A 24,432-nucleotide genomic window follows, 5' to 3' on the forward strand; every position below is an offset into this window, starting at 1 on the left:
GAGTTACAGAGGGTTGTTAGCTGCCATGTGTGTGCTGGGAGCCAAACCTGGCTTGTTTGCAAGAGCAGTGCTCTTACCACCCGCCCCCCCCCCCCAGCCATCCAGGTCCCAGAAAGTCATTTTCCTTTGGGAGTGTGGCTGCTGGCAGGTAACCTTTGCTCCAGTGGCAGGTCCCACACCTGCACACATGTGGACCCCACAGATAGGATTCAGTGAGTTGTGAGGGGGGAAAAAAAAGGACATGAAGTTGGGGACAATGTCCAGAGGGAGTTGGATGTGATAAAATTACATTGTATACATACATGAAATGATCAAAGAATAAATAAAATGCTATATAAAAGAATGATTATTCTTGGGGCTGGAGAGATGGCTCAGTGGTTAAGAGCATTGCCTGTTCTTCCAAAGGTCCTGAGTTCAATTCCCGGCAACCACATGGTGGCTCACAACCATCTGTAATGAGGTCTGGTGCCCTCTTCTGGCCTGCAGACATACACACAGACAGAATATTGTATACATAATAAATAAATAAATATTTTTTAAAAATGATTATTCTTTAAGCAGATATTTGCTTTCTTTTGTTTGTGTAGTGTAATAGTGAGATAATATTCACATGTAGGTGCTGTAAATACATATCATCGTACCTAAGTTACAGGACACTAAAAAGCTAAGCATTTCTCAAGGGACGTGGACACTTATTCTCAGGGGTCAGGGATAGTATATTTGTGGTAGTATGTGAGATAGTTATTCCATTTTAGGTGGCATTATGACTTTATTATTGTTTTCATTGGACAAGTAAGAATGACATAAGGAAATGTGATTATCCAGTTGACAAGGGGCCAATGTACTAAATCCCCCTTTGTGTCTATTGTTCCTGGGCCCAAGAGATGGCGTGCAGGGTGCACGCAGACAACCTAACAGTCTGAGTTCTAGCCTCAGGACCTCCGTGGTAGAAGGAAGGAGCTACAGGAGCTATCCCCTGACCTCCACATATGTTCTGTGGCAATAGAAACCCACCTGCATACATACATACATATTTGAACAAAACCAAATAATGCTTATTTTAAAAATAAACAATATCTAAGCAACCCCAACCAATACATCCTCTCCTTTGGTTTTGTTTTTTAAATCACCTATCATGTAGCCCAGCAAACCAGGGTCCTACACACAGGTTGGAAGGGTCTCTTGTGAGTTTCCACTTACTTTATCCTATAATTGCCTCAGCAGGGCAATTGAGGCAGTACGCTCAGTCACCTGACATGGCAGCCCTGCACCAGAGCACGGCAACTTCCTCTGCACCTCCCCAAGCACCCCAGCATGTGTCCCCAGGATGCAGTGTTAGCCACAGCTGTGCAGAAGTGACTCTGGGTGACCAATGGGGCGAGATCTGCCTGTTGCTCCCTCCTGTAGGCCTAAGCAACACAAAGTCATTTATTTGAGGGCACAGCTTCCTGAAGCTACCACATTCTCAGGATGTGGCTGCTGAGTCAATAACAGCACATTCAACCTGGGAGAACGGTGGCTGAGAGTTTGGGGGTGGTCTGTTACCTCTCCTAGACCCTGGGAGCATGCAGTGGCACAGAGTCCCATAGATGAGGTCCCCCAGACACCAAAGTCTGGAGGGAGCATGAGCAGAACCACCCTGCTGAGCCCAGTAAAAGACGCCGTGACACCAGGCAGGATTTTCAGAAATTTATTGGAAACACAATACAAACTGACAGATAGATAGTCTCTCCTACAGACACACAGGCCACACTGGCTTGGCGTGGGAGAGAGTTTTCCCGAGCACTGAGGCCTGCTCTGGTTAGTGCTCGTGGCGGGGGGAGGGGGAGGAACCAGAGACTCAGAGGAGAGGAACAGGCAGGTGGGGCTCAGGGAAACCAGGACATGGCTTTCCAGAAGGAAGCACAAGGCAGGGTGCTTGGGTGGGCAAGTTACTTCAAAGGAAATCAGGGACAGCTGTGAGGAAAGGCTTTCTCTTCCTCCCAGTAAATCTCTTTCCTCCCCAGCAGAATGAAAACCCAAGCAGGCCACTCCTCTGCCTCCTTCCCCAAGGTCTCAGTACTGCCAGGCTCTGCAGACACAGCTGCACCTGCTGCAGGGATGCTCACCAGCCATCCCCTGCTCTCCTCTGTTGCATGCTGGGAGCTGCGCCTGCATGTTCCCCGGATAGTTGGCTTCTGGCTGGAGCCAGCTAGTGGGAGGCACCCACAGAAATCCATAGGGCAGGAGGAAGAGGCCAAGTTCCTTCTCCCCTCTCTGACTCCTCATGGCTGTGGCTCCTTCCCAGTGGCCCTGGCCTCTTCACTGTACTTCCCCCCGCCCCCCACTGTCCTTGCTTCTGTACAAACCCTAAAAAGAAGTTTTGCTTTCCTGGCTGAGCCCTGAGTGACAGACATTGGGCCACAGACAAAGCAGTACTGTGGGAGCTTCCAGCAACTTCCTTTGGTCCCCTGCTTTTGCACACCCTTAGTCTGTTAGAGTGGTGCTAATGTCTGGGGACAGAAGGGAAGCCTTGCAGTTTCTTGTATCCTCCCCGGAGGGCCTAGCACTACTAAAGGCCTGTGAAGATATAGCCTCAGTTCGTCTACTCATCTGCTCACGGAGCAACGGGGACATGCCATTGGCACACACGATGGCAACACTATGGGCCCAGAAAGGCCGTGATGGGAAACCTTCTCAGCACCAAGTGCTCAGAAAGGCAAAGACAAAAGACGGGGTCCCTTGGAACCTCTCGTATTTCTTCTGGAACATTTCTTCAGCATTCTGTGTCTTCCCAGTTACCAGGAGCAACAAGTACACTTAGTTATGTAGGGAGGGTGGGGCTGCAAGAGCCAGCTCGCACATACAAGGAGAGAAGGAACATTCTGGATCCATGGTGCTCAAAACGAGCTGTGCTTTTCCCAAAGCTAACTGTGACCTAGGCTAGGGCAGGCCTCCTGTGCCTCTACCAGCCCTGTGGAGGACCTTCTCCGGACCTCTTGGACTTGGTAGAGAGAATGAGGCCTCCGTCATCAGGATGGGTGTTAGCAGGATGTGACAGGGTAAAAAGGAAGGTGAGCAGGGAGGCAAAGCAAGCAAGCACTTCTCCCTGTGTCTGTAGGCCACATAATCCCAGGGCGGGCCCAGAGACAGACAATTGTGTTCTCTCTTCCTTTTCTTTAGAGAGGACATACCCCAGTTCTCCATCTCTTGGGTCTTTTCCGATGGGAACTCTATAGGGATATAAACACCAGCCACTTGCACGTTTCCTGGAGCACCGCTGACCCAGCCCCCCCCCCCCCCCCCCAAGCCATGGCCCAGCAGTAGTGCCAACTTGTCATAGCTGTGTGGAGGCCTATGACGAAAAGCAATTCCTAGCCAGGCAGTGGCGGCATACACACCTTTAATCCCAGCACTCAGGAGGCAGAGACAGGAGGATCTCTGTGAGTTCGAGCCAGCCTGATGATCTGCAAAGCAAGTTCCATGACAGGCTCTAAAGTTACAGAGAAATCCTGCCAAAAAAAAAAAAAAGGCAGAAATGCAATTCTTCCCCCAGAGAGAGTACTGGGAGAGGACAAGGGACAAGGCAGCTGGAACTCTGACATCGTCCTCAACCACACACCCTTTCTCTCTGCTGCATGGAACACAGACTTCCAGATTTCACCATCTCTTCTCGGTGGGTGTGGGGAGGTCAGTTCCAGCTGCAGCCACTCTGTCCTGCAACCAGCTGCTTTGGAGCACCTCCTATCAGCCACCGAGCTGCTTCAAGACCCAAGCCCCAAGGTGGCCACAAGGTCAGACTCTAATTGTCTGTCACAGTGCTGGGACTCTAGGCTCCACAGCCTGTCCCTGCTAATGGAGAGGTGGCCACGTCCTCTGCTCAGGGACTTACTTTGGTGACTGCAGTTAAGTGTGGAGGCTGGCAGAGGAGCCATCTGGGATGTCACTGAGGGCTGCAGCCAGGGCAGTAAAATAGGCAGGTCTCCAGGGGCCCCTGTATATATGCTCACAAAAATGCAGGAGGAGTAAGGAATCACAAAGCCATCTACACAGATTCATATCTACAAAGGTTCCATCCTTTACCCCACCCTCAGGCCCAACAGAGTCTACTTAAAATAAAATGGGGAGATTTGTGACCCACTAAAGGACCCCTCCACCCCAGCTATAGGGCTCTGTCAGCTGGTTTAGCTATAAGGGGAGAGGGCAGTAAGCCAACAGATTGTCACAATGATGTGCACGCTCGGCGTGATTGACACCTGCTCTCTGCAGAGCTCTCCAGGACCCAAGGGAAACCAGTCCAACCCCAGTTCCTCTCCAGTGACAAAGCAGATGGCTGAGAGTCACTTGCAGGCTGGCCAAGGTCAAGAAGTGTCTGTGCCCCAGACCCTGTGGCCCACAGAGTCGGGGAGCAAAGCCTGTAAGGGTGCGGATAGGAAACAGTAACTTCCCCGGTGAGGAGAGAAAGGCAGCCTACGGAGAAAAAGCCTAGAAATGCAGCAGCAGGGAAGTATTGTGAACAACAGAAACACTGGCACGTTCTGAAGGGGAAGCCACTCAGAAAGACGCCGCATCCCTCCTGTACATAATTTCACAGCAGGAAACAGTAGGACGGACACATGCAGGGCAGTGGGACTCCAGGCTCTCGGCAGCCTCCATGGCTGAGCTAGCTGCTCCTGGGAGCTGGGAACTAGGAAGCAAGGAGGCTAGTAGCTCTCTGCTTGTCTCGGTTCTCAGACAGGTCCAGTCTGGGACAGCAAGGTCTCCGGGAAGGAAGCTAGGTGCCACGGGCACACACATGGAGTCGCAGATAGGAATTGTGCGCTCCTACAGTTTCTTCCCTGCCCCCTGAGGCCTCCAAGGGCTGTACACGGAGCTCTCCCACTGAAGGGACCACCTTTTTTCCAGGCATGGCTGTGACCACCAGCGGAATAGCAGCAGGTCTTGAAGAACAGGATGGAATAGGGATAGCTCAGTCGGACACGCAGCAGGTAAGTTCTGGAGAAGGGAAGAAACAAGATCAAGGCTAAATGGTTTCTGGAAATGGAAGGAAACTTAAACCCAGAGGGCAGAAGCCTCCCCACCATCAGGGCAACTGCTAGGGAAAAGATGGCTCATGGTATAGTTTAGAGATAGACCAAAGGGAAAGTTCACCTAGGTCAAGAAAATGTCCAAGTGACACAGAAGCATCAAAGTTAAGCTGGCCAGTGGTTCTGTGTTCATCCACAGAACTTACGGAACTTCCTGCCGATTTGGAGGAAGTGAGCACAGCCACCTGGGAGCAGTCCACGCTGTCTTCAGCCGCTGCTGACATCGTGATGTAACCCTCAGGGGTTTTAAATACACTCTGCAGGAGACACTTTGAGCCCCAAGTGTCTCAGTGTCAGAACCGCCCTGACTCTGTCAGCACTGCACATCTGGACACGTGACAGAAACTAACTGAGCAGCAGACACGGCTGCCAGCATTATCGCTGCTGTCTTCCATGACATAGCAGGGTGTGGAGGATGCTTGGACATTTTCTCCCATCACTCACTGCTGCCCAAGCAGAACCAAAATGTTTACTTTTACAGGTTTGATCCTGAGGGACAGAGGATGGGGCTCAGCTAGGGCATCACTTCATGAGAGTTCTGGGAACACATACGCACAGCCTGGTATCCAACAGGGACTCATCAAACGTGTTAAGAGGTTCAAATTCGGTTCAGGAATCAATAAACAGCTACTTTCCTGGTCCTCTTGTGTGTTATGTAATTGCTTTAAGCATTGCCAGAACCTTAGGGAGATCAGAAAGATGGAGCACTTGCTTAAGGGCACACAGTGAGTACACCAGAGGCAAGATTTGAACTCAAATCAAGTTTTTCCCACTCCACTGAGTTTCCAATTCTCCATCCGGCCCAATGTTCTAGTAACAGCCCAAAAAGAGTATATTTCAATGTCTGAGTTATGAGTGTTCCAATATCTCTCAGAAGTCTGTTCCCATACCACCAGTGGGAAAGGTGTGGACCCTGTTATTCACTCGTCCCAACAGAAAAGGACCACCAGCTTGAATATATTACACAGAGGCCATGTTTCTGACCTACCATGGTGAAGTTTTGCTGAACTTACCTGTTTGGTGTTCAGAGCAACCCTCTCTGTTAGCTGTTTGCTCGGAATATGGAGTCCAGGCTCATATCAGCTTTCCCCACACTGGCTGAGACACACCACCTCTAAATATCCCAGCCGAGTCCCAGTGCTCACATCGGCCCTCATGGAGCTTTCATTTCCTTGCTTCCTTCCTTTCCAGACCTTCCCCAGCCCCAACACATTTCCCTGAAGCAAGAACAGTGGGTGCCTTCAGGACTCCAGGTACACAGGCAGCAGTAGCAGACGGCCTCAGGAAAAGGTCTAATCCCCAGGTCTCCTTCCAAGCCTAGAGGTAGCCTGGGTCATTTCTCTTTCTGCTCATGCGCAAATGTGTTCATCTACACTGGCCACTTCGGCCATCGCTAACTCCGAATCATGAGCACTTACTTTGTTTTCTGCCAAATGTTCCCTATCGGTTTGACTACTCAGAAGTGCTTGAAGCCCGTGGACTCGGAGACTCTGCCCTCTGACCAACCGATGCCACAAAAGCAATCTCTTTTACAGTCTCTAGTTGCAGGCTTCCGAGTTCATGTCCTCCCCTTCCGAAAACCAGAGAATTCACCATCCGAATCTTGGAGGCTGGAAAGCAGATGGCGAGTGAGACTGTGTATTTAAGAAACCAGACCCGGGCCAGTGAGACGGCTCAGGAGGTAAAAGGCACTTGCTCGTGGGCAAGTCTGATGACCTGGATTTGATCCCTAGAACCCAGTGAAGGGAGTTGTCCTTTCTATGTGTGGCCTCACATATATGCATGTATGAGAGCGTGTGTGTGCACAAACACACACACATGCACACACACATACACACATGCATGCGCGTGCGCGCGCGCGCACACACACACACACGCACGCACGCACGTGCCCAAAAGTTAGACCTAAGGCTGACTGTGAACCTGAGAGCCCAGTTCAAAGAGTCCTCAAAGGGCTCAGAAAGTGATACCAGGAATTGGAGGGGGACAACGGAAGTAAGATGAGCTGACGGGGGCTGGAGAAGCACTCCAGGGCTCTCTGGAGCCCAAGTCCACGGGCAACTGACTGCTTCCCACCACGGCTGTGTACGTCTGAGATAACAGGTGTCAAGCGCATTTGAGAGAGCAGGTGAGTGGGCTTTAAGTGGTGACCCTTCAGCCGCGTTCCCGGGGAGCTTCCAGAGTGCAGGCAGCTGAGCATGTGCCCTCTGGGGAAGACACTGGTGAAAGCTACTCTGGGGACTCCAAGGAGTGCATGTGTCAAGATGCTGGCCTTTGGAGCCACTGAGCTACCACTTAAATTCAACACCCCAGTGGGTGTTTCCTGAGTATTGCAATACCCAGGGCCTTATCTGTGCTAGGCAGGCACTCTGCCAGCCCTCGGACAACCAGAAGAAAATCTGTAACTCAAATGCTAGAGATCAAACATAAAAAGCAAGACATTATCAATGTCCTCTGGGAAGCAACAAAAGAGTTTTCATAAAGCATAAACAGCAAGATTTTTTTTTTTTAATTTTTAAACCAGGAAAGCCAAGGTGGAGAGGCATGGAAGGGTGGTGGTATTCTGATTCCTGGAATGGTAGGTTAATTTATATTGGACTAACTCTTCGCCCAATCAAATCCTGGCAAAATTAAACAAACAACAACAACAATAACAAAATCCCCCAACTCTTTGGAGGTAGTGATGAGGTTGTGAGTCTAAGACAAAGGGGGGCTAGGTGAGGGCTACTCTCAGCTGCTGGCTTCCTGCAGCAATGACATGAAGGAAGCTCACTCAGGCAGAGCGCTGTGGTCTAGTTGGGATAAGTCAGCAGAGGTGAGAGGTTAAGGCTGTCTATACAGCTGGAAACTAGAGGAGGACACCTTAAAAAGGAAAAGGACTTGGGGAGCCTTCAGATGTTCTTATACCCCCTCCATCACAGGCTTGTTCCTGACCTGTAAGTACAGAGGCAGGTACAAAGCTCACTGGGAAAGATGGGAGGGGGTTTCAATAATTTGAGAGGGACCTTAGCAGCACCTGTGTTGGGAAGGTAGAAAATTGGGAGTTTCATTTCTACCGACTTACAGGGGCTGGGTTAACAACACTTTCCCCACTGAAAACCACGAGGCTAAGCAAATCTAAAGATCTCTGCTCTTTAAAGCAGTGATTTCCAACCTTCCTAATGCCACAACCCTTTAATACCGGTCCTCACGTTGTGGTGACCCCCAATCATAGAATTATTTAACTGTAGTTTTGCTATGATTATGAATCATGATGTAACTATCTGTATTTTCCAATGGTCTTAGTGACACTTGTGAAAGGGTCATTTGAGAAGGTTGAGAACCACCGCTTTAAGCCTCCAGAGATGGCTCAGTAGTTGCATGGGGGCCAGACTTTGGATCTCCAGAAGCTACAAAATATGCCAGGTTGGCATCATAGTCTGTCTGTAATCCCAGCCTTGCAAAGGGGATATGGGGATACCCAGAAAGAGCTGGTTAGCAAGACTAGTCACATTGGGCTTGATTGAGAGCCCCTGCCTCAGTGAGGTAGAAGAGTTTTGCTCGTGATTCCCAACACTGACCTTGGCCTCCACATTACACACACTGGTAAGCCCATACTGGTAAGTCCACACGCATGCCAGGATGCACACACATCACACACACTAGTAAGCCCACATGCATGCCAGCACACACACACACACACACACACACACCACACATCACACACACTGGTAAGCTCACATGCATGCCAGCATACACACACATCACATACACTGGTAAGTCCACATGCATGCAAACATGCACACAGACACATGCACCTCCAACCTCCACATCACACACACCTGTAAGCCCACACGCATGCAAGCATGCACACAGACACATGTATCTCCTCCCCCTGAGGAGAATGGAAAAGGTAAAAAATAAGAATCAAGGTGATTCCCATTTATCGAATTGCTAGAGCAAAACCGAGGACATAGCAGAGGAAATAGAAGCCAGAGTCTCTGCAGTTTGTCACTCACGGAGACTGGTATTCTAAGTATCAGAGGAGAAGCAGGAAAATGGAAGAATAACCAAAGGGAAGATGTCAGTAAAAGATAAAGGCGAGAGTTAGTAGCTAGAAGGAGCAGTCACAGAATCAAACCATCTGCTGTAAACATGTTAAACAAGCCATAGAGAAAGCTGCACTGGCTGACAGTGTGGTTTGGTTCATTCTTTCAAGAGATTGCGTCTCACTATATAAACCGGCCTTGAACTTGACATGTGCCTACACAAGCCCTGAACTCGTGATCCTTACTGTCTCAGACTGTGCGGGGATTATAGGCATGTGCCACCATGCCTGTCCCTGTTTCAGAATTATAAAAGGAGGGGCCAGCCAGGCATGGTGGCACACCCCCTTGCTACTAGCACACCAGAGGCAAATGCAGTTGACCTCTGTGAACTCAGGCCAGTCTGGTCTACATAGAAAGTTTAGGCCAGCCAGGGCTACACAGTAAGACCCTGTCTAACATATAAAGAAATAAACACATAAATATCAAAGGACGAGAGGGACAAGCATGGTGCACACACCTTTAATTCCAGCACTCAAGAGGCAGAGGCAGGTGGATCTCTTTGAGTTCCAGGCCAGCCTGGGCTACAGAGATCCAGCCTCAAAATTTAATTAATTAAGTAGCCAATTAATGAAAATGGTAACAGAATATCCCTTTATGGAATGATGTGCACTGGCCTTGGGGATGCTGTTTGAGTCATTTCAGTTCAAATTTAATAAAACAAGAGAAAGCTCATTAAGACGCACAGGCCTGTGGTCACAGCACTCAGAAAACTGCGCAGGAAGACTGAGTTCGAGGCCAGAGTGGGCCACACAGTGAGACTGTCTCAAGAGAAAAAGAAAGAAAAAGAGCGCTTGGCTAGCATGCAGAAGGACTTGGGTTCAACACTAAGAACTGAAAAGAGCGACCAACTGAAAATGCTGGAATAGGATGTTTGTCTGACATGCATGAGCTCCTGGGTTTGATTTCCAACAGTGCGAAAACAAAACGAACACCTAAAGACAATTTTCACTACATTTTATTATTTTTAAATATTTTTATAAAATTTTCATTACATTTTATTAATGTGTGTGTGTGCGCGTGTGTGTAGACATGTGCGTACCACAGTGCACGTGTGGAAGTCAGAGGGCACTTGCAGGAGTCGGTTCTCTCTCCTTTCACCATGAGGGTCCCAGGGGTCAAACTCAGGTCACAGGCTTGGTGACAGTGCCTTTACCTGCTTAGCCATCGTTCCGGCCCTAAAAACAATTTTTTAAAAAAGAAATGGAAAAAAAAAAAGAAAGAAAAAAGAAAAGTGATGTGGCCAAACTCATATTAGAAAAAGAGACTATTAGATAAGAAGTGATAACGATCACCTATTAGTGATAAAATGTTAAAAAGACATAAAAGTAATATATGCATATACACATACATGCAGCAACAGAATTTAAAAATATATGAGACAAAAACTGACACACTAATGGGGAGACAGATAAATCTGATCAGAAAGTTAAGCCGAGACAGTTTTCCAGAAGCCGGAGGACCTCCAGGCATGGGCATGTCGGAGATTGTCTGATCGTGTCAACCGAGGTGAGATCTGCCCACTGTGGGCGGCATCAGAAAGGAGACCGGGTGTGTTCACTTTGTCTTCTTCCTGCTTCCAGATCTCATGTGACCAGCTGCTTCCAGCTCTTGCTGCTTTGACCTCCTCACTATGTGCACTATACCCTGGAACTGTGAGCCAAATAAACCTTTTCTACCTTAAGTTTTCTTTGTCATGCATTTTACTGAAGCAACAGAAAAAGAGACTAAGGCAGATTTTCCCCATTTCCTTGCTGGAGCCTTTACACATTGGTTTCTGGGGTTGATATTTACTTACCGGGACATCTACGTTCAATACTGAGAAGTTGAAAAATACCTCACAAATACTGCTCTTTGACAGACCCTGGTTACGTTCCCAGCATCTACACCCATCTGTAACTCCAGTCCTAAGGGAATTTGTCACCCTCTTTTGGTCTCTCTGGGCACTATGAACACTTGCGGTGCACATACACACATGCAAGTAAAACAGCCATGCACATAAAAAATAAACAAGTCAGGTGCAATGGTGCAAACCTTTAATCCCAGGAAGGCAGTCTTGGGTGGATCTCTGAGTTTGAGGCCAGCCTGGTCTACATATCAAATTCCAGAATGACCAGGACTACATAAAGAGAGCCTGTCTTAAAACGAAGAAGAAGAAGAAGAAGAAGAAGAAGAAGAAGAAGAAGAAGAAGAAGAAGAAGAAGAAGAAGAAGAAGAAGAAGAAGAAGAAGAAGAAGAAGAAGAAGAAGAAGAACAACAACAACAACAACAACAACAACAACAACAACAACAACAACAACAACAACAACAACATTTTTAAAACCAAACATGGTGCAGTACTGATATCCAAGGAGCTGCTTAGACATCTGTGCCTTGTCATTGATGGTGAGACTAATCTAGGTAAACCTTTGAGAAACCAAATCCCTTCCCTGTCTTTGCCTTCTTTGCTTTTCCAACATCTAAAGGCTCTCATACTTGAGACTCAGCTCTCTAGCCTGAGGTTTCCTCTAGGAAGGGTTACCAAGGTGGGGAAATCCAGGGACAGATAGAGTTTAAAGGCTTCAGTAATGACCTGCGAAGGTAAACAACACTTAATTGAAGAAGTCAGCATGCGCCCTCACATCTGTCACTCTTCCAGGACCCCCACATTGAGGGCTCCAAATTAGTCTCTTGGGAACACACTAGTATTTGCTCCAGAGACAGACACGTGTTCTTTGGGAGACAGTGTGTTATGAGCAAACTCAAGCAAAGGGATGGCCAACCCGGGATCCTTCCAGATATTCTAAAATCCCAGGCTGCTGATTAGTCATGCCTAGTGTACTTGGGTCTATCTTCTTATACAGTCCCTGCCCCTGTGGCTTCACAGCCTGTGGAAACATCCACGATCCCCAGACAATGATCCAGTAGCCTCCAAGCCCTCTCAATACACTAAGATCTACACCGTACTGCTTCACCTTCAATAAACGCTGGCCAGATGACCCTCTGGACTTCTCTTGTATGTGCCTGGCTGGACCTGGGGCCACGTGCACAGTAGGTGTTGGGGACTGTGGACCCCCAGGCCCTGAATTTTCTATGACCCTTTGCCTTGTTTTCCTGTGCTTGCAGCTGTTCTGAGCAACTTATGCTAGCAGCTGCTATGAGCTCGAGACCCTGACGGCAGGGGAGTAGTTTCTAGTGGCTTGCAGCTGAAGGATCCCGAGAGCCAGGACGTGGCCATTGGTCAGGGAAGACCCAAATATAAGCTGCCCTGGAACACAATAAAGGGGCATTCTGAATATTCTTGTTTCGAGGATGACCCATGTCTCTCTGTCTGTGTGTGTGTCTTTCAATCTCCAGGCCCTTGCCTGACTCATGAAACCATCTGTAGTGCGGGTTGTACACTAAAGGCATAGTACTGTAGTACACGCAGTGCAGGCGCTACAGGACTGTAGTACACATGGACGCTAGGTAGGCAAGTGATCTACCATTGTTCCACACTCCCCAAACTCCTAGTTGTCCGGTCTGGCCTCTACATTGCCTCTGTTTCCCCAGTGCTGGTATTAGAGATGTGTGCGGCCACAATCAACCTGTGTAGTGGCAGGGATTAACTCCGGGGTCTGCAGGCACTCTACCAACTCAGCGACATCCCCAGCCCCAAACAATGCCTTTTAAATTCAGAATTCAGAATATATACTTAGCCACGTTGTGACACCACACCTGAGACTAGAAGACCATAGTGAATCTAGAGATATTTCACCTTCTTCTATAAGTACTGTTTTAGAACATTCAAAAAGAAAACTGTGGTCTTTGGAAATGACATAAAATTGCTGACAGAAGGCAGCCAGGGCCCAAGCGTGCCTGGGCGTGCCATCCGCTGTCCCTGGCAGTCTATTTTTATTGGCATTTGTGAAGACAGCAGATGCAGTCGCAGAGCTCCAATACTGGTACAGTGGCTCTCGCCACCACCCTTTTCCCAGAGCCGGGATGCCAACAGTTGGACTTGTTGAATCCTCGGTTCCACAAACAAGCCATGGAAAGGACACTCTTCACATCCCAGATCATAGTATTGTGCTTGGAGAGCCATCCCAAGTCGATACCTTCTCCGAGGGAGAGTTCGAGGAGTGACATCACTCAATTCAGAAGACAAAGAACAATCTAGAGTGTAGCAGTACGCCTCGGGAAATAAGCCAGGAGAGAGGATTAAAAAGGGGGCGATTACACAGTTCATCACTTTGCCTGCCCAGCTACTCTGGCTCCATTCCCTATCTCTTTAGGACCTACTGCTTTGGTTTCCTCAACACACGAGTCTTGCTCAGTACCCCAAGACAGTAGTCATGCCATCCTAGACAGAGGTTGAGGGCGCCTCCAGCTGTGCCCATGGTCAGTATTATTCCATAGCAGCATCCTCCTCCAGGTCCCCATGTGATGATGATGGAGCCACAGCATGCAACCATAGTGCTGTAATGAAAGACCACTGGACCAACCAAGGTCCAAGCAGCTGACACGGGTGGGAGGGGACAGCGTCTTCCCAGGAGGTCAGGGGAGGCTGAGAGGCTTACTCAGTCCATCTGCTCTCTTCTTTCCGGGGTTTTTATTTTTCAGATTTAGTCTTAAATGTGAAAAACACTGCTGTCTGAAGATCTTGATGTCCCGTCCCTCTGCTGTAGGTTTCTAATTATACAAGCCTACAAGCCAGCAAGCCCTCTCCAGAAACTTAATTCCCATCTTTGTTGCTCCTTAGAATTAATTAATCAAAGGCAATTTCTCTGTAGATGCCATACCCCCTCATGTGCAATATACTCAGAACATAACAACAATCTATCTCTACTTCCTCAGGAGCTGGGCCTGTAAGGGAAAAAGCTCTGAGTGGTTCCGGAGCCACAGTAGGGGGACCACACTTTTGGGCAAGAAATAAAGATAGCTGGATGTGTACCTCAGTAGGAGATCACTTGTGTAGTATGTGCAGTGCCCCAAGTTCAGTTCCCAGCAGTGGGAAAAATTGTGTGTGTGTGTGTGTGTGTGTGTGCGTGTGCATGTGTATGTGCGTGTGTGTAGCTAGGGCATGACATGGCCACTGGACTCATGAACTCAGAATAGCTGAGGTTACCTGCACAAGAGGGGACCATGTTCCAGTGAATACTCCCCCACCCGTGCTCTTGCGAGCGTGGATAATTAAACTCACTAGGTCACAAAAACACAGAAGACAAAAAAGTAGGAGGGGGACATGTTGGGAGGAGGGGAGTCAGTGGAAACAGTGGTAGCGAAGATGACCCAAATTCATTAAATGCATGGATGAAATAGTCTATGAATAAAAAAAGAGATATAGCTATAAGGAACAAGCTGACATTTAATTTATATTATTTAAATTATATATGATATATAATTCACAAGACAACAAAACTGGTTGTTATCTTAGCTTTCATTTTTCAAATAAAACTTTAATAGCAATTTTCCAAGTCTTTCTCCTTTTCTTGTGATAGAATCTCATGTAGCCCAGGCTGTCCTCAAACTTGCTACTAGGCAAAGGAAGGACTCGAACTCCTGACCTTCCTGCTTCACCTTCCAAGTGCTGGGATTAGAGGTGTGCACCACCACACCCACTGGAAGCTAATCCCTGCCCCCCCCCCCCGTATGTGTATGTGTGTTCGTGTATATACGTGCATACATGTAGATCAGAAATCTACCTTGGGTATCACTACTTAGGTGCTACCTACCTTTTTAATATTTATTCATTTACTTATTTATTTTTGAGACAGTGCCCTGGAGCTCATCAAGTAGGTCAGGGAGCCCAAGAGATTGGCCTCCCTTGAGCTGGGATTATGAGTGGGTGTATTAAAAATTATTTATTTACTTTTTTATGAATATTTTATCTACATGTATGCCCGTGTACCACAAAAGTGCCTGGTGTCCTTGGGGAAGGTCATGCGATCCCCTGGAACTGGACTTAAAGATGGGTGTGAACTGCCATAAAGGTTCTGGTAACCAAAGCTCAAAGCTCTTCCTCAGGAAGAGTGGCCAGTGCGTCTATCCAGCATGTCCTCCTCCCCACCCACCCACTTTTGGTTTTCACACTGTTTCTCTGTATAGTCCTAGCTGTCTTGGAAATCACTCTGTAGACCAGTCTGGCCTTGAACTCAGAGACACGCCTGCCTCTGTTTCCTAATTGCTGGGATCAAGGCGGGCACCAGCACACCCAGTTCTCTCCACCCCTTTTAGAAAAGGTGGGTTCTGGAGACCCTTACACATTCAGGGCTGGCATTCCTACCCACCGAGCTGCAGCCCCGGCCCTGGAGACAGAACCTGAACACTATTCAACACCAACTGTAAAGCAGAGGCTGCAGGGAATTATCTGGTAGAAGTTAAACACATTGCGCCTTCCTTTCTTTTTTCCCTGTCCCTTCTGGACACAGGAATAGGAATGCTACCGGGGGCAAGATACGGACGGGGAGGCTGTGGAGAGTAGAGATAGAGAGAACAGGCTTTGTTAGACAGGTACTTCACAGTCTGAGCAAAAGGCAAATGGAACAAAACCACAAGATACCAATACCTACTATGTTTTCCTGTGTATTTGCCAACACTCATGTCTTACACCCAGGAAACATCAACATATCCCATCAACATGCCTCACACAATACACCCTAGGGTCCTTATTCATCTGGAAGACAACACAAGTCGGGAGTTCAAATCCCACTGCAGCTACTTGTTAACAATGTGACCTTGGGCAAATCACTTAACCTCTCTGAGCGGTTCAATTTTTTTCCATTACAAAAATGCAAATTTCACACTTACATCACAAGTGGCGCAGTGGTGATGCATGCCTTTAATTCCAGTACTCCGGAGGCAGAGCCAGGCAGATCTTGGTGAGTTCAAGCCCAGCCTGGTCTACAAGCAAGTTCCAGAGCAGCCAAGGCTACACAGTGAAACTCTAGTTCAGAAACTAAAACCAACCAAACAACTAATCAAAAAAATCACTTACATCATAAAGTGTGGGGATGGTGAAGTGACAAAAAGTGTGAAAATTTTAATCATGAGAATAGTTCTGTAAGGCAAATGTGATCCTCACATTACAGAGTCAGAGAAGGAACAGGTGCAGAGAAGCCAAGCGAGTCACCCAAGGCCTCACGGGAGCCATTAGACAAGTCTGAGTTCGAGTCCAGCTCCTGCAAACACTTGGCTGCTGTCTCCACTGCCCACAGCACAGAATCACCATCTCCCCCTCCTGCCCTCTCTCGGGCTCCCAGAGAGACACAGAGAGCTTCCCTTAAAGGGCCCACCCCTGAGTACTTGGCATTCCCTGAGTGGGCCCCGTGTGGCAGGTTCTCAGTCTGCCAGCAACGCCAATGACATCAGAGCACCACTGCGTGTGACAGAAAACGGGTGTGACGGTACAGGGCACAGAACAGACCACACGAACCTGCTCATTGGACTGAGGCCTCTGATGTGTGAGTCCATCTTTACTGGTAGGGTTAGTCCCACAGGGTGGGGACAGGCTGTGTGTGGCCCCTTAGGGCTGGCTTAACTGAGCACCTGCATGCTTGTCCTCTGCCCTAAGTCTACACTGGGGACAGGTAAAAGAGAGCGCGACTCTCCGGAAAGCAGTAAGAAACTGTTTGTTTTGCAGGATGGGATGGCCTAGGACGTAGCTTAGCTGCTAGACTGCTTCCCCAGCATGCACAAAGCCTTGGGTCAGGTCCCCAGTGCTGGACACACTCCCACACTCAGGAGGTGGGGGCAGGATGACCACACGTTCAAGGGGGTCCGTGGCTACTTATGGAGTTTGAGGGAAGCCTGGGAAATGTGAACTCTTGTCTAAAGGAAAAATTATTTTTTAAGAAGTGCCTGGGAAAATCCTTTTTTCTTGCAAATATTCAGAGCTTCCACCATCAGGAACTGGAAATACACCTTTGCTTGCCGTCTGCCACTGAGGTGAACAATGCTACCATGTTCATCTACCACAATGTTCCAACTTCGCCACAAGCCTAGAACTACAGAACTGAGGGACACGGACTCTGAGGCCCATGTAATCATAAGCTAAACGACTTTTTTTCTGCCTAAAAGAAAAGAATGAGATGGACAGGCAAGGGTGGGAGAAGAGGGAAGGGGTGGGGGGAGGAAGCTGGGAGGAGGAAACATCCAGTAGAAGCAGGTTGTTTCCAGCCAAATTAGTTCCATCTATCAACACCCTCGACAGTGTGCTCTGCTAATTAAGTAGTTGTGCTAACTGATTTCATTATTGCAGCACACAGGGCAAGTCTTTCCCACGAGTCTGTAACCACTCTGAATGCTAACTACGCCCTGAGAACTCACCACTCACCATGTACTTTCCAGCGCCGAGTTAGTCAGGACCCGTGTCCTGAGAGAGTAAGAAACGGGGTTGTTGTTTCCAGTGTAGGGTCCACTGGGCATTTATTTCTGTAACAGTCTGGTCTCTTGGTTCCACTCCCAGCATTCTCAAGGCTTCCTGACACTTGAGACTAGGTCTCTAAAAAATTTCTTTTGCCACCGGTTCCCTCTTCTCCCAGAAGGGGATGCTAGAGAGCCACAAGGCTCCTTCCTGTTCAAATCAGCCACACCCAGGCCGGTTTAGGAGAGTTCCAGTCCCAAACCTAGATCCACCACACATCCTGAGAGAGGCCACCCCCTCATCCCCCGAGGCTCCTGCAATGCTCCTCAAGCAGGGCTGTGGAGGTCTCTTGGGCTGCTGTTTCCTCTTCCTCCTCTTCCTTCTCCTCCTCCTCCTTTTTCTTTTTTCCAAGACAGGGTTTCTCTGGATAGGGGTGCACACCAATGCCTGGAATCATCTTAAGCTTCTAAATTGGGATAATTCTGCTTTCTTGAGCCCTCTCAAGCCAAGAATATACACACCTGTTTCCTGTATCCCACCAAGATAGTTGATCTGTTGTGTTGTTCTATCGATTTCGTAAGAAGTTAAATTAGCTGTTAAAATAGCTTATAGAGTTTCTGTATTTACCCATATTGCTTTTAAAAAAAAAAAAAATCTTAGGACTGGAGAGAAGGCTCAGCCATTAAAGAAAGGCTGAGCTCACAACCAAAAATATAAAGAAGCATTTAAGTTTTTAAGTATGTGTGTGAGAGGCTATGTGCACATGGCTGCAGTGATGGTGGGGGTCAGAGAGGAAGCTGGAGGTAGAGGCTGTTGCGAGCCCCCTGGCATGGGTGCTGCACCTTCTGCAAGAGGCGTATTGCTAACCACTGAGCTGTCTCTCCAGCCCCTTCTGCTTTAAGATAGAGTCTGCTATGTAACCCAGGCAGGTCTACAGCTGAAGATCCCTCCCACCTCTTGGTCCTGAGTGCTGGGTGCTGGTGTGCACCAGCTCACACTCTGCTTGCTCTAGCCATCACTAGAGCTGACTCTGAGAGTAGCTGTACCTGAACTGGAGTCCGTCTGTGTCGCCTGCCACATCTGGTAACTGGGGAAATTACAATCTGCTTCCCTAGGTCCATTTTCCTTTGTATAATTTATATTGCACACCCAAGTGCCTGGCCCTGGGCTAAGCACATAGCTACAATGGTATGCAAAACAAATTCCCTGGCAAATCCCCACCCCCAAAATCTTCTTGTATTAATTGGATGAGAAGATATGGGTTACTTTAGCCTGCCACAAAGGCACATTGTCAAAGGCCTCCTTTCCAAGCTGTGACAGCAGATCAAAGAGTTTTAAAGGAAGAAGAGTTTCAATAACCGAGTGTCTTTGGAGAATGAGGCAGATGTCTTTCCCCAGCAAGGTGCTGACCCTGTCAGTATGACATCGAGAACTCACCGTGTTATGCCCACGTGTCCTCTCCAGAGCACAGAAGCAGTGGCCCTGCAATGGCATTCATCCAGAGAGAAATGGGACAAACCGCTGCAGAGAGGGACTCCCACAGGTAAAGCCCACGACAGTGAACATCAGGGGCTTAAAAGACCACCACAGCCGTGATACAGGGCTGGACCTGGCTCTCGAATGGCCTCAGAGAGGAGCGAAGGAAGACTTCCAAAAGTGGGTATTCCAACATCGGTGACTGTAAGGACAAATGGAGGGCTGGGGCTGCACATCCCTGGCAGAGTGCTTGCCTGCTGCTGTGGTCTGAATGTGAACTGTTCCCCACAAGTTCACGGGAACACTCGGTTCCCAAGTAGTGGCCCTGGAGGAAGTAGGTCACTGAGGGTGGACCTTGAGATTTTACAACATGGCCCCATTTTAGGTCACTGTTTCCTGGCTGCTGGTGCAATGTGACCAGTTGCCACCCATTCCTGCTACCACGCCTTCCTTATCACGACAGACTACATCCCGTAGAGCTGTGAACCTTCTTTAAGTTCCTTCTTTTAAAACAATGTGTGTGGTAGGTGTATATGTTTATATGGGTATGTGCACATGTGTATATGTGTGTGTCAGGTGTACATGTTTATATTGATATGTGCACATGTGTATGTGTGTGTGGTAGGTGTATATGTTCATGTGGGTATGGGTACCACGTGTGTGTGGGTGTAGTAGGTGTATACGTTCATGTAGGTATGTGCACATTTGTGCACACATGTGTGGAGTCTTCCCTATTGCTGTCCACCTTGTTTTATTTTGAGACACGGTCTTTCACTGAACCAGAAGCTCACAGATTCAACTAAACTGACTGATCACTGAGCAATAGGGACCCTCTTGTCTCCACACACACACCTGCTCACCAGCCCTGCACTAGAGCTGCGGACACAAGGCATGAGGCCTGGCTTCAGCGCAGGTTCTTGTACCTGTGTGGTAGGCACTGCACAGACTGAGCCGCCTCACCAGCCCTTCAGCTGCTTCTCGTTAGATCTTTTTGTCACCGCAGTGTGGAAGGTGACTAACACAAGTAGTTAGTGATATGGAGCCCTGGGTTTGACCCTTAGCACCACATAAAATGGGCATTATGGCACACACCTGTAATCCCAGCACCTGGGAGGGAAAGTCAGAAGAGCAAAAGTTCAAGTTTGTCTTCAACTACATAGGTCTGAGACCAGCCGATCTCAAAAAAGAGGAAGGGGGGAGAAATCACAACCTACTTTTTGTTTCTGAGGTAGGACTGTACAGCCACGAAGAGCAAAGGATATGATCAGATGAAAAAGAGAGAGTCAATATTCTGTTTAAGCCTGAACCCAAAGTCCCTCAGCTGTGGGTAAGAACAAGCTGGAATGAAACCCGATTTCTCCATCTGACAGAGGCTTTCCTTGGTCTTCTATTGTCTCCACATCAGGCACACGGGGGACAAGGAGCCAATGTTCTTACTACCATGACAGTGTTTGTGTGACCCAGACTCTTGACGGCCACATTTATGCAAACTGAACTCCTCACCTTCACTATGTCACCCATTTTGGCACGATTATGGCCATCAAACGTCACCGTAAACGGGAGTCAGCCACGGGAAATTATTACTAGAAGGCCTATTCCATATCCTCGCTCTAGGGCCTTGTTAGAAGTAATTTACTGTCACTGGAGAATGCGGAGTCCACAAGGCATGGAAAGCCTGGGGAGAGATTTACTCATAAATAAATGCCAACGCTTAAACAATAATGACAGCTTCAAACTCCAGGACGACTGAAATGAACAATATACGCCGCCTGGCTGATTTATTACCGCCGTGGTTAGGGTCCAAATGGTGAGATAATTCAATTCCACCTGAGGAGTCGTTACATGGCCGAGCCTAAGAGAAGTGCTTTGGATAAGAGGCGGTATTTCTCAGGTTTTCCATTTCAAACAAATTATTTCTGTATTTAGGGTATCACTCAGGCAATTCCTCTCATGATCTGTGGCACTCTTGGGCAATTAAAATAATGATAAGGTGAGATAACTCAGGGACAAACGCCAAATCCAACGTGATCACAGAATATTGAAGGAGCCTGGGAGCAGGCTGACGGCTCCACACAGGGCAAAAGGATCCTTCCTAGGGCGGGAAACCTACACTGAGCCGTGAGCCTGCACAGCAGCAAGAAGACTCCTCAGCAGGGGCAACTGCTAAGGACAGATGCCCCTCCAAACCATGCTCCTTACAGACGTGTGCACAAGGCATCTCCCAGGGAAGTGGAGTTCACACTAAGCATTTACACTAAGCAGAGTCTCACTGGCCCACGGCAGCTCCCCCTTACCAACTCAGACATTCACACCAGTCTTGGTGTGGAATCTATTTGGGGATTTTTATTTCTTTTGTGTGGGGAGGGGCAGGGGGAGCAGGAGCTCACCTAGCCCAGGCTAGCTAGCCTCAAACTCATTTGGTAGCTGGAAGTAGCCTTTAGTGCATGGTTCTCCTGCCTCCATCTCTGGAGTGCTAGGGCTACAGGCCTTAGCTGAGGACACCCACAAGCAGGGAAGGGCAGAGTGGTCCTGGCCGGTCAGAGCAGGAGTTTACGTACCATCCAGGCCATTGTGATGACTGTAGTTTCTTTTCCCCAGAATGCTCAGAGACGTGTGATTCGGAGTGGTGAGCATCCGCTTGGTGGTTGGCGTTTGCAGGCTCGGTGGAGATCGAATTACATTAGGTTTCTTTGCAGGATGGATCTCTGCAGGGGGAGAAAGGCTGATCAGCTCAGAACATGGCATTGGAAATCTGTATGGACTCTAACGCCAGCTAATAGGCACACATCTTTCTTAATGAGCTGAGAGTCCTTCCTTAGGAGCCAGCCACGCACTTGCATAATGAGGTAGCTTCAAGTGTTGTTACCATGGCTCTGCTTATCAAGGGAACCTGCTCCTCCCCTGCCGGCTGGGGCTCTGAGCCTCACTTGGATTGTGAAGACAAACAGAAAAGCCCACTTCTGAAGGTCACTTGCAAACATGAGATTTGCTAAGGGAATATAGCACCTGGCTCCTCGGCACATCGGAAATCTGAAGATCAACTGCAGGGGCAGCCTCGGAAAGCCCCAGCCTGCGCTGTGTCCACCAGGAGCGTGCAGGCCCATCTGGTGTGTGAGCGTTCTAGAAATGAGATTCCTCCTCTGGCTGTGCAGTCAGCAGGTCTGGGACCAGCCCTGAATACTCTTAAACCAGAACATTTCCATAAGGGATGAAATTTGAAACCGGAGGTCAAACACCATAGTTAAACCGTTGATGGCACACTTTGACCCAGGCCATGTCAGTATACTGTAACGTGTGCAGGGTGTGTTGTTTAGGGTCTTTACTGTGTGCCGCAGAGCCCAGCACCACTGTTCTCTCCACAGACATGCAGAAACTGCAGTATCACGGGAAGTGATTTCAAGACCTCCGGCCATTGTTAGTATGAATACCTCTGCTCCAAAGCTTCACCCGTTTGCTGATCCTCAGCGTTGTCACCTAGCACACCAACTACACTCAAACCAGCCTGTCCTCTCACCTGTTCAATGTTGAGGACCAAAATAGCCAGATTTTCAGAAATTTAGGAAAAGTTACTCAGACTGTTAGAACAACTATATGACTTGGTCTGATCAAAATCTTACAATTGTCAAATTTTAGGTCTGACTTGGCAGTACCATCTGAAACTAACACTGTCTTCTAACAGGGCACCGATGGCTCACCAGCCTTACTTCACCCTGAGGGAGACCATGAATTTCCTTAACCTTGGGTACACTGAAGCCTTTGTCTCTCTAGTTCTTTCAACCTTGTGAGATGTGAGAATACTATTCCTATTTTTTTCATCCATTCAAAACTTACAAAATTTTCAAGGCTAAGATACATACCTACTGCTTCCAAGAAGGCAGACCTATCGCCAGAGATAACCACTCCCAGGGCGGTGGTACGCATGAGGTCTGGGCTCAATTCCCCATCCCTCACCACACACACACACACACACACACACACACACACACACACACACACGTCCTCCCTCAATGCACCTAGTGCATTAAATTCTCTAATTTATCACATTTAATGCTTTGTTTGATTGCTTTTACTGTGTGCTTTCCCCACTTAACTAAAAGTTTTGAAGGCAAGGTTTTATTTATTTGGTGTCCCCCAAATTATATTCCACAGCAGCTGGAATACAGCACAGACAGAGATGGGGCTCAGCTCAGTTGGTGAGGGTGGAACAGTTGGGACTTATCTGGTAGGGACGGGGTAAGTTTGCCCACAGGAGAAAGGCACAGAAGGTGGTCTACTCTGCAGTGCCAGGTGGGAAGGGGCTCCCAGGGGCGGGTTCCAGAAGAGACTATAACAGTATCCTTCAAACACCATTACCCAGCACGCGCTGATAACCATGTGATGCGTGGGAGGATGAGAAAACAAGCCTTGCTTTTCTTCTGTAACTTGTTTGGAGACAGAACTCCTGCAGCTGAGGCTGATCTTGAACTCCTAACCCTCCCTAGTGCTGGGACTAGACAGGTATTCCAGGGTTATTTTATTTAGGCAGGGTCTTGTGTAGGCCAGGCTGACTTGTTACTCACTATGAAGCTGAGGCTTCCAACTCTTTAACCTTTGAGATCTAAAACAGGAGCCGAGTTGGCAGAGTAACATCAAAGATGGAGCTATGGGCTTCCCAGTCAGACAGCACATCCCAGTTCAAGGGCACCCTTTGATTTTTCAAAGATTAGATGCCTGAAGTCTGAGTACTTCAAACACCTAAGACTTCCTGACGGCAAAATAAGGTTCAATGCACCTCAGAGTATTTCACCTTTAATGAGAAAATGAAAAAGAAATATTGGAATCTCAAAACATGTGTTCTTCTTACTTCAGAAAGGAAGCTCATTATTTTCTCCATTTATCTTAAAACTTTAGGAAAATGTTATTGCTTAGTAATTCTTAACACTACTCTTAGCTATATTTATTATATACTATATATATTTCAACATGTAAATAGAACCATAATCTTTGAAGATTTCCGAGTCCCAGGCCATGATAGATACTAGAAAACAACAGAAATGCTTCCGTTCCAGCACGGTCAGGGCATTAAAGCTACAACGTTCATGTTTCTGAGGCCCAGGGATGCAAACCCAGAACACTGCATTCTCGGTACATGTTCACCAGTGATCTTCACACTTCGACTTCATGGGGTGTGGGTTGTTCTGTTACTGTGGTTTTCTGTGTGTTTGCCTTTTGTTTTTGAAGGAGGGCATTTGCTTTTGGGTTTTGTTTTGAGGCAGGACCTCATTATGTAGCCAAGGTGGACCTGCAACTCCTGGTCCTCTTGTCTCTACTTTCAGAATGCTAAGCTACAGCTATAAGCCACCACTCTTGATGCTTTTGGTTCTTGAGACAGGGTCTTGCTAGGTAGCCCAGGCGGCCTTGAGCTCACGGATCTTCCTGTCTCTGCTGAGTGCTGGGATTACAGGCATGCGTCATTGTGACTGTTTTTTTTTCTTAAAGGAAA

General features: G+C 48.0%; 1 protein-coding gene across 7 annotated transcripts in view; it reads right to left on the reverse strand.

Moving 5' to 3' along the window:
- Positions 1-1,716: 1,716 nt before the first annotated feature.
- Mta3 (metastasis associated 1 family member 3) overlaps positions 1,717-24,432 on the reverse strand; it is a 122,561-nt gene continuing 99,845 nt past the window's right edge. Inside the window, exons 16-18 of one of the 7 annotated variants that reach the window (XM_050146210.1) lie at positions 21,509-21,655; positions 6,485-6,676; positions 1,717-4,974 (exon numbers count right to left, since the gene is read on the reverse strand). In XM_050146210.1, the coding sequence (XP_050002167.1) occupies positions 6,519-6,676; positions 21,509-21,655 (305 nt within the window). In that variant the 3' untranslated portion in view covers positions 1,717-4,974; positions 6,485-6,518. The other 6 variants (XM_050146212.1, XM_050146214.1, XM_050146209.1 and 3 more) reach the window with 6 other exon arrangements.

Source organism: Alexandromys fortis, unplaced genomic scaffold, assembly GCF_014885135.2.
Source record: "Alexandromys fortis isolate MF-2015 unplaced genomic scaffold, M_Fortis_MF-2015_v1.1 scaffold_42, whole genome shotgun sequence".
Lineage (NCBI taxonomy): Eukaryota > Metazoa > Chordata > Mammalia > Rodentia > Cricetidae > Alexandromys > Alexandromys fortis.